Raw genomic sequence first — 9,528 nt, 5'->3', positions numbered from 1 at the left:
GTGTGTGTGTGTGTGAGTGAGTGAGTGTGAGAGTGAGTGAGTGTGTGTGTGAGTGAGTGAGTGAGTGTGAGAGTGAGTGCGTGTGTGTGTGAGTGTGTGTGTGTGTGTGTGTGTGTGTGTGTGAGTGAGTGAGTGTGAGAGTGAGTGAGTGTGTGTGTGAGTGAGTGAGTGAGTGAGTGTGAGAGTGAGTGCGTGTGTGTGAGTGTGAGAGTGAGTGAGTGAGTGTGTGTGTGTGTGTGTGTGTGTGTGTGTGTGTGAGAGTGAGTGAGTGTGTGAGTGAAAATTTCGAAGAATTGACAAGACTTGTTTTGTGGTCCAGGGTCACATATCATTTTGAGTTTGTACAGACTGATATGATACAAGAAACAACAACCACAGAATTATTTTACAGTTCACAGTGATTCTCCAGAGCAGATCACACTGTCTGTTACTCTGTTTTCTGTTTATTGAGCCTCCGTCTCCCGACCTCAGTGACCACAGAGCCCAGCACTGCTCCTACAACGCCTCCTACAGCTCCAGCGAGGAACACCCCCAGCGCCGCTCCTGTCAGAGCTCCCGCGGCCAGCAGCTTGGGCACACGACCCGCACACGAGCTCGTCGTCTCCCACACAGAGCGGAGCAGCGACGGAGCCGGAGCAGCCGAGTCCAGACGCTCACTCTTCACCGTAGACGTCGCTTCCTCCTCTTCCTCTTTCAGAGCATCCAGAGAGTGAGACGGACTCTGTCTGTCTCTGTCACACTGTCGGTCTCTCCCGAGAGTCTGGTGGTGGAGCGAGCAGCTGTAGAAGTCTCCTCCGCTCTCCTTCACCGTCTGCTGCACCTTCTCCAACAGCTCCTTCACGCCGCCGCTCTGCTGTCCAGCTGTGTTCCCACGCTGCAGGACGTGATAACGATCGCCGCATCTCTGCACCAGCTCCAGCATCTCTGGGCGTCGGGAGGTGATGTACGCCTCCACCTGCTCCACACCCTCCGCTGTGTCCGGCAGCAGCTCCGAGCGCGTGAAGAGGACGACCATGTGCCGGCGGACGGCGTCAGGTCCGAATGCACCCTCCAGCGCGCTTAGGGCCAGCAGCTCGGAACAAGCAGGTTGGTCAACAGGGACGCAGAGCAGGAATGCATGAGGGCCCGGGGCCAACAGGGCCACACATGAGGAGATCTGAGCTTTCACCTCCTCAGGAGACCTCTCCGACTGAAACCAGTCCGGAGTATCCACCACTGACACCTGACGGAGACAGAAACGAGGCTCGATCACGTGTGCCCTTCAAACACACAGTCACTCAGCTTCAGAACTAAAGTTGGAGAACTGTGTTATACTGACCCGTGTGTCCTCCACGAGCGCTCGGGCCATCACACACCGCTGAGAGGCCACCGTGACAAACTCCTCACGACCCAGAATGATGTTCCCGGCCACACTCTTCCCAGAACCATGGCGACCCAGCAGAACCAGCCTCAGCTCAGGCAGAGAAGAGTCGTTCAGAGGATCAGAGGAGGAATATGATGATACACCAGAGAGAGTTTCACTGTCATCCGAAATCTTCTTAAAAGTGTGGTGGACTAGAATGAGAAACATAAGCAAATGTATCAGTGTCAGTCCAGGGATCAGTCCAATCCTGCTCCTGGAGGGCCATCGTCCCAGCTCAAACACACTCGCCTGGGGGTTTCTATAATGCTGAAGACCTTGGCTAGCTGGCTCAGGTGTTTAGTTAGGGTCGGAGTTAAACTCTGCAGGACTGTGGCCCTCCAGGCAACAGGTTTGGACACCCCTGGATTAGTGTGTACTAGTGTGCATGTGTTTGTTTCATCCTGTAGTGTTTGTGCTCCAGACGTGAATGATTCCTCTAATTATGTGTCTTGTTGAGGAGAGATTAGGGTTAGTCTTAGTGTTAAACCCTAACCCTAACCTTAAACCTTGACCAGGAGCACAATTTTCAACTGCTGCACCATATAACAGGTGAAAAATCCCACAGATGCACACCCGAGCCAGAAGATCACAGAGTCTCTTTTCGTGGCAGATGGGACAAACTAGTTATAAGTGAACATAATATGAACCTACTGGTGTTGATGAAGCTCTGGCTGTACTGGACCTCTGGCACCTCCATCATCTGACTGAGAATAGCTCCCTCTAGAGTTACACACAAATATAACATCTCATAAATGAGAATCATTTCAAGCATACCATTCTTTTGTCTTCCAATTGGTAGCAACACGTCTTCTCAGCGTTAGTATTTGCGTGATTAGTTTGATTAGATCAGGCATGTCCAGTCCTGCTCCTCGAGGGCCACGTTCCTGCAGAGCTTGGCTCCAAGAGCCGGAAGGTTCCAGTGATCCTAAAGACCTTGATCAGCTGGTTCAGGTGTGTTTAACTGAAGCTGGAGTAAACTCTGGCCTCCAGGAACAGGATTGGACACTTCTGGATCATCTGAATGACTTTCATGTGCTTGTTCAGTCATCCGGTTAGTTTCAGCACCTTTGTTGAGTTTGAAGCTCGGGTTTTTCTCCAGCGGTGTGTGTCGGGAGTGTGTTTCCTCACACTCGCTCTGCTGCGACTGAAGCCCGTTGATCAGGCGTCTCTCAGTCATTACATCACTTCCTGTTTCTCCTGTGTGTTTGTCAAACATATTGATTTGTGTTTGTTTTCCTCCGCTGCCTCCGTTCCACATCGTGTCACTTGTTGCACTGAGCTTCATCTCTGTTTTCTCCTCTCTGACGTCTCTCCCGTGTGTTTCCTCGTCCCTGAGTGGGTGAAATCCTCCGTTCCTCTGGATCATCTGCTCCACCTGAGACACGGGAAACAGGTTAAACATTTCTCAAAATCCAAATAAATTTCTATAAAACTGGGCTTTGTCAAGCAATCTTAATCATCCCTTCCACTGCAGTCTGAATTGCAAGCTCAAAAGTCCTTTATTTCAGCATCAAACATGCTAATGTGTATAAATGTGTTCAGTAATGCCTCCATCGCTCTTGGAGTCTCATGAAAAAACACTGTGATGCAGTGCAGATGACACATTTTTGTCGAGCCAGAGTCTGAGAGCAAATGTTCATGGTCTTGGTCTTGTCATGGACTCGGGATTATTTGGATTTGGTCACGACTTGGACTAGAATGAGCTGGTCTGCTAAACAACATGATACACATCTGCAACCACATTTTGATGGTTTCAGTATTGATTAACTAATGGGTCTGATCTGAGCTCTGGTAAAAGAATGGTGTGGTCAGTCAGTCAGTCCTAAAGATCAGCACTAGACACCACATTAGAACAGACCAGAGCTGCACTTCCCAAGAGCACTGTAGCACAAGTAGATTGTGAAGCCCATTGGAGTCAAAGATCTCTGTAGGCTTATTATGCTTTTGAGACACACAGCCCAGTGGTGTCCAGTCCTGCTCCTCGAGGGCAACTTCCCTGCAGAGTTTGGCTCAAACAAGACCTTGATTAGCTGGTTCAGGCGTGTTTATTTAGGGCTAGAACTAAATTCTGCTGGAAAGAGTTCCTCTAGGAGCAGGACTGGACACCTCTGGAATAGACCCCAATCAGAGGAAGCTTTCAGTCGGACCGCTGTATCCCGGTCCCAGTGGCTTACCTTCTGTAGCAGAGTGAGGACCTGCTGTCTGTCGTCAGGTCTGCGGTTACTGATCAGATGGCAGCGGCCGTGACACCTCCTCACCACCTCCTGCAGCCCCGCCTCCTTCCCGAGGTACTCCTCCAGACCGCGGCCCATCAGGTATTCTCCACAGGTGAGCAGCACCAGCGTGTGACCCAGCACCGACGGCCCAAACATGCGCTCCAGCTGATCCGGGATGCGCCGCTCCACCTCCGTGAACTCCCCGATGGGAATGAGGATGAGGAAGACGCAGGGCCCGGGAACGCTGGAGCTGAGGAACCGCCGGGTCTCCTCCTGGATGTCAGCCTCCACCTCCTTGCCCCACCAGTACCAGCGAGGGGTTTCCACGATGCTCAGCCGCCAGCCCGCCGCCAGTCCTCGTCGTATCTGACTCACACGGGACGAGGCCGAGGGTCCCGGAGCAGAACTCTGACCCAGCAGGGTGTCCGCTGTCATGGTCTTCCCACAGCCGATGCTGCCCACCAGAACCAAACTCAGCTCAGAGAGGGAACGGTGAGAGCCGATCCCCCGCTCCACAGAAACTAAAAACACAGACGGAACGATAATCAAGACACTAATAAACAGACTCTGGAGCAAGCCTCTGTATGAGCTGCATGCTGCCGTCTTTGCTCATGAATTCTGGCTACACGTTGGTTTGAGCCAATCACCTAGATTTCATGTGACTAATAACTCTGTGGCTGCAAAAAAGGTGACATCCTGCCAACACTGATTGACTATGACATCACAAGCGTGTCATAGCTTCAGCAGTGACGTCACAGACAGCAGACGGGACGAATTGAAGAGCATACACTAAGTTTATTTGTTTACAGGGGCCATGCATATTAATAAACAAAACTGTAAATGTGCCAGAATTAGCCAAAAAGGCTATTTTTCATCTGTAGACCCTTGACAATGTTAAAAGGTCACCCTAAAAACAAATAACATCATTACACATCATATGAAAAAAAGGAAGTAAAAAGTAAAATACAGAAACATAAATGCACAATAAAAATCGCTACTAAAATACAAAATACAAGTAAATTATCTAGACAAAGTAAAAATATGAGCCTCCAGAAACAATCAAGACATCTGGAACTACAATAGTGCAGTAACTTCATCATGCATTTCTGAAGTTTCAGCACCTCCTTCACTGAACATTTGTTAAGTAAAACATGCTTTCTACATTTGTAGACTTCTAAAATAGTTTCAGACTGAGTTTCATGCGATTAATATCTCCTGATGTCTTTTGTCCTCAAACATTCCTGTATGTGAGACACCCGTCAGTCCAGTTGCACGACATTCAGCACACACATTAGTAACACAAATCATAACTTCAACAGATCAAATAATTAAACTAGTCTAGTGTGCCCAGTGTGTTTCTCCCTAGTCATGAACAAGCCACGTATAATACGACTCATTTAATGAAATGTGAAATTTTCAGTCAATTCCAAGCCCTTACTGTACTGCAGGAGAACATGAAGATGTGAGAATCACTGTAGTCTTACCCTGATCAGAGAAATCCATGCGTGTGTCAGTGAGGTCAGTGTCTCTCCGTCTGTCCTGATCTCAGTGTGAAGTGTCTCTGCCTCCGCTCATGTCTGTCAGAGATGCACCACACCTGCAGCTGTGGGGGGAGGAACGGTGCACTGCATGCGTGTGAACCACAGCGATGCAGCCGCACCCAGACCCACCAAACCTGCAGCCGCCACTCGCAGAGGGAGTGTCTCGCCTTCAGCTGCTTCAGTTTCTGCCTGAGCTGATGGAAGACGACTGCAGCTGCTCGAGTAAGAGACGCGCTGGAAGACAAGAATCTGAACTGGTTTGCTCTAGGTTCATCTAGCTGGTCTCCCACCCCTGACCAGCTGGAAAGTGCTCAAAACCCCTCGAAAACCTGCGTACGGACCAGGCTGGAGAGACCTCATGAGCACAGAAACTCAGTGGGAACAGACTGTTGGTGACGTGTTTTCATTCAGGAAGAGTTAGGTTAGGGTTAACTTGTGATTATCTTGCCCGGTGAGATTCTCTGCATCAGGACGGTGACTATAGAAGAAATTCACACTAATGTCTGTTGTAACGCCGAGAACGCTACACATTGCGAATCGCTCATTTCTGAACGCCGACTTTGTATATTCTCAAACGGACAATATTTCAACCACAAACAAAGCCTACAAACCAAACGAAATGAAAAGACGGGCCACTCCAGAGTTAAAAGAACATACTAAAATGGATTTTATTGAGAGAAAAACAACAGAAATACAAAATCAACATTAGATCAGATAGAAATGGAGCGCAGGTTTAAGAAGCAGGTTAAAAGTTGAAGTGTCTGAGAGTTGATCCAGTGCAAAACTGAGCGAGTCGTGAAGTGTTTAGTGGATGTTTGATCCGCCTCGGGAGCAGCATCAGGAGGCCTTCACAGACCCGGCATCACGTAGGCGATGTTGTCCAGAGTGTTTGACTGATCACAAACAGACACACACAGGTCAAATCATTTCTGGTGCTGATGTTAGTGATGATACTGATGTTTATGTGTTAAAGCCGTGGAGGGTCAGTACCAGCACATGATGTGGACAGCCGTTGAGTTCTGGGACCTGAGAGGTGAGACAGGCCAGCGGACCCAGAGCACACAACACTGAGTCCAGCAGAACCGAGAGAGAGCCGGAGACCGTCACCATCCCCTGAAACACACACACAGAGAGATCATCTGACCGTCTGCGTGCCGCTCATCCTCATCAGCAGGAGTTTAAAGAAACAGATCCAGAAAGGAAACCTGGCAGCTTTCCCACCCTTGAGCCGAGGCGTTCTGAGCGCAGAAGGATCAGTTCGAGATGCTTTTAAAGCTGCTCATCTCTGCATGTGCTGTGAAGTTACCGTGCATTCAGAAGCACGCTGTGCACCAGTTACAGTTTATTTACACATTCACATCTTGCTTTACAGCATTTCAAATAAAAGCTTGAGGGTTTGAATGTTTGAAAGTTAAGAATTTAAGACATATTATAATAACAATGTAAATTGTTTTTTTTTTACAGTACAACTGTAACAACACTAATATTTCTCTTTTTTAAAATTATAATTAGTACAAGTAAATAAAATAAATAATAAAAGTTAAAATAATATATTAGAGTAATATATAATAATAATAATTAGTAGTAGTGGCAGTATTTTCTATTCACTTTAGTGGGGTTGCTAAAACACTAGTGTGACCATTAACTGACATCACAGAACTATGAACATGCAATAAATATGTTGTTAAATTATATTAACATTCAAATCTAAGTAAGTACTTTGTCTAAGGGGTTCAGCTAACAAAAACATATTTGCACACCCCTGTGTGTGTTCTGTGTGTGTGTGTTTATTAGTGTGTTCTGTGTGTTTATGAGTGAGTGAGTGTGAGTGTGTGTGTGAGAGTGAGTGTGTATGTGTGTGTGTGTGTGTGAGTGTGAGTGAGTGAGTGAGTGAGTGAGTGAGTGTGTGTGTGTGTGAGAGAGTGAGTGTGTGTGTGTGTGTGTGAGTGTGAGTGAGTGAGTGTGTGTGTGTGAGAGAGTGAGTGTGTGTGTGTGTGTGTGAGTGTGAGTGAGTGAGTGTGTGTGTGTGAGAGAGTGAGTGTGTGTGTGTGTGTGTGAGTGTGAGTGAGTGAGTGTGTGTGTGTGAGAGAGTGAGTGTGTGTGTGTGTGTGTGAGTGTGAGTGAGTGAGTGTGTGTGTGTGAGAGAGTGAGTGTGTGTGTGTGTGTGTGAGTGTGAGTGAGTGAGTGTGTGTGTGTGAGAGAGTGAGTGTGTGTGTGTGTGTGTGAGTGTGAGTGAGTGAGTGTGTGTGTGTGAGAGAGTGAGTGTGTGTGTGTGTGTGTGAGTGTGAGTGAGTGAGTGTGTGTGTGTGAGAGAGTGAGTGTGTGTGTGTGTGTGTGAGTGTGAGTGAGTGAGTGTGTGTGTGTGAGAGAGTGAGTGTGTGTGTGTGTGTGTGAGTGTGAGTGAGTGAGTGTGTGTGTGTGAGAGAGTGAGTGTGTGTGTGTGTGTGTGAGTGTGAGTGAGTGAGTGTGTGTGTGTGAGAGAGTGAGTGTGTGTGTGTGTGTGTGAGTGTGAGTGAGTGAGTGTGTGTGTGTGAGAGAGTGAGTGTGTGTGTGTGTGTGTGAGTGTGAGTGAGTGAGTGTGTGTGTGTGAGAGAGTGAGTGTGTGTGTGTGTGTGTGAGTGTGAGTGAGTGAGTGTGTGTGTGTGAGAGAGTGAGTGTGTGTGTGTGTGTGTGAGTGTGAGTGAGTGAGTGTGTGTGTGTGAGAGAGTGAGTGTGTGTGTGTGTGTGTGAGTGTGAGTGAGTGAGTGTGTGTGTGTGAGAGAGTGAGTGTGTGTGTGTGTGTGTGAGTGTGAGTGAGTGAGTGTGTGTGTGTGAGAGAGTGAGTGTGTGTGTGTGTGTGTGAGTGTGAGTGAGTGAGTGTGTGTGTGTGAGAGAGTGAGTGTGTGTGTGTGTGTGTGAGTGTGAGTGAGTGAGTGTGTGTGTGTGAGAGAGTGAGTGTGTGTGTGTGTGTGTGAGTGTGAGTGAGTGAGTGTGTGTGTGTGAGAGAGTGAGTGTGTGTGTGTGTGTGTGAGTGTGAGTGAGTGAGTGTGTGTGTGTGAGAGAGTGAGTGTGTGTGTGTGTGTGTGAGTGTGAGTGAGTGAGTGTGTGTGTGTGAGAGAGTGAGTGTGTGTGTGTGTGTGTGAGTGTGAGTGAGTGAGTGTGTGTGTGTGAGAGAGTGAGTGTGTGTGTGTGTGTGTGAGTGTGAGTGAGTGAGTGTGTGTGTGTGAGAGAGTGAGTGTGTGTGTGTGTGTGTGAGTGTGAGTGAGTGAGTGTGTGTGTGTGAGAGAGTGAGTGTGTGTGTGTGTGTGTGAGTGTGAGTGAGTGAGTGTGTGTGTGTGAGAGAGTGAGTGTGTGTGTGTGTGTGTGAGTGTGAGTGAGTGAGTGTGTGTGTGTGAGAGAGTGAGTGTGTGTGTGAGTGTGAGTGAGTGTGTGTGTGAGTGAGTGAGTGTGTGTGTGTGTGTGTGTGTACCTCGGTCTCCTGCAGTCTGCGTCCGATCAGACTCAGAGACTCTCCCAGCAGCTGCAGGTGTGCGGCTGCGTCGATGGGATCCACGTCTGGGTCTCTGAGCGGGGAGAACGCAGCTGTGTTTGCTGGTCGCGGCGCTGATCCATTCTGGGCTGGAGCCACTGCTGCTTCCTGCCTCTTCAGCACAACAGCGCCTCCTGCAGGAGCCACGGCTGCGCCTGAGTGATGCCCTGAACACCAACATCAAACACATCAGCTGACATCGTTGAGCTGCATAACCTGACTATCACACAGCTGCTGACCTTTGACCCTGCTGCCGTTCTTGAGCGCTCGGGACGCGTGCTGCTGTTTGACGTGCTTCACGTGTTTGCCGCTCTCAGACTTCATCTGCTTCCGCTGCAGGTACTCGGATCTCTCTCGCCACACCTGAGAACCATCAGCCCGTCATCAGTGACAGCACACACACCTCACACTACTGCATCTTGGGTAATGATAATGCTTATCACCTCTTTGTCTCCCTCGGGCAGCTGCTTCCATGCATCAGCCAGTCTTTTGCTCAAATCCCCAAAATCTGAGCTCAAATAAACAGACAGAAACATACTGACATTAAATAAACCGTCGGTTTTATCATCACTCATACTGTAAAAGAAAACTGCAAACAGCAAGCTAAAATCTGATTGGCTGATCTGTTCAGATATTCATAGTTTTGACTGGGCGCTTAAGAAACTCTGGTTGGACACTTTACATGTGCTGCTAATCAAACATCTACATGAGATGAAGATGAAGATGAACCCACCGAGGCCCGGCTCTTCCTCCAGAATGCTGCTTCTGTACTCCTTATAAAAGATCTGATACGCCGTCAAGACCTTCTTCTTCTGCAGACACACACACACACACACACACACACACACACACACACAGACA

The 9,528-nt window shown here is 48.5% G+C and overlaps 2 protein-coding genes across 4 annotated transcripts in view; both read right to left on the bottom strand.

Moving 5' to 3' along the window:
- Positions 1-339: 339 nt before the first annotated feature.
- Positions 340-5,799, bottom strand: LOC107568386 (uncharacterized). The gene is made up of 6 exons (XM_016254345.1): positions 5,103-5,799; positions 3,577-4,139; positions 2,468-2,777; positions 2,054-2,122; positions 1,319-1,554; positions 340-1,222 (listed from the first exon to the last, which is right to left on the bottom strand). Exons 1-6 carry the CDS (start codon positions 5,119-5,121, stop codon positions 428-430), a joined length of 1,992 nt encoding a protein of 663 aa, XP_016109831.1. The 5' UTR covers positions 5,122-5,799; the 3' UTR covers positions 340-427.
- Positions 5,800-5,802: 3 nt separating this feature from the next.
- Positions 5,803-9,528, bottom strand: part of LOC107568387 (HMG box-containing protein 4-like) — a 10,865-nt gene continuing 7,139 nt past the window's right edge. For all 3 annotated transcript variants that reach the window (XM_016254347.1, XM_016254346.1, XM_016254348.1), the window contains 6 exons: positions 9,401-9,479; positions 9,111-9,175; positions 8,907-9,030; positions 8,608-8,834; positions 6,150-6,272; positions 5,803-6,052 (listed from right to left, as the gene is read on the bottom strand). In XM_016254347.1, coding sequence (XP_016109833.1) covers positions 6,008-6,052; positions 6,150-6,272; positions 8,608-8,834; positions 8,907-9,030; positions 9,111-9,175; positions 9,401-9,479 — 663 coding nt within the window. In that variant the 3' untranslated portion in view covers positions 5,803-6,007. The remainder of the gene's footprint in view (positions 6,053-6,149; positions 6,273-8,607; positions 8,835-8,906; positions 9,031-9,110; positions 9,176-9,400; positions 9,480-9,528) is intronic.

This window comes from Sinocyclocheilus grahami, unplaced genomic scaffold (assembly GCF_001515645.1).
Source record: "Sinocyclocheilus grahami isolate Dianchi unplaced genomic scaffold, SAMN03320097.WGS_v1.1 scaffold1239.1, whole genome shotgun sequence".
Lineage (NCBI taxonomy): Eukaryota > Metazoa > Chordata > Actinopteri > Cypriniformes > Cyprinidae > Sinocyclocheilus > Sinocyclocheilus grahami.
This window is presented reverse-complemented; position numbering and strand designations above follow the sequence as displayed.

Bases quoted from the DNA above. Each gene is read 5' to 3' on its own strand.
- LOC107568386 (XM_016254345.1), bottom strand. The intron at 1,555-2,053 runs GTAGGTTCATAT...TTCTCATTCTAG, and splicing joins CCAGAGCTTCATCAACACCA to TCCACCACACTTTTAAGAAG. The intron at 1,223-1,318 runs GTCAGTATAACA...TGTCTCCGTCAG, and splicing joins CGCTCGTGGAGGACACACGG to GTGTCAGTGGTGGATACTCC.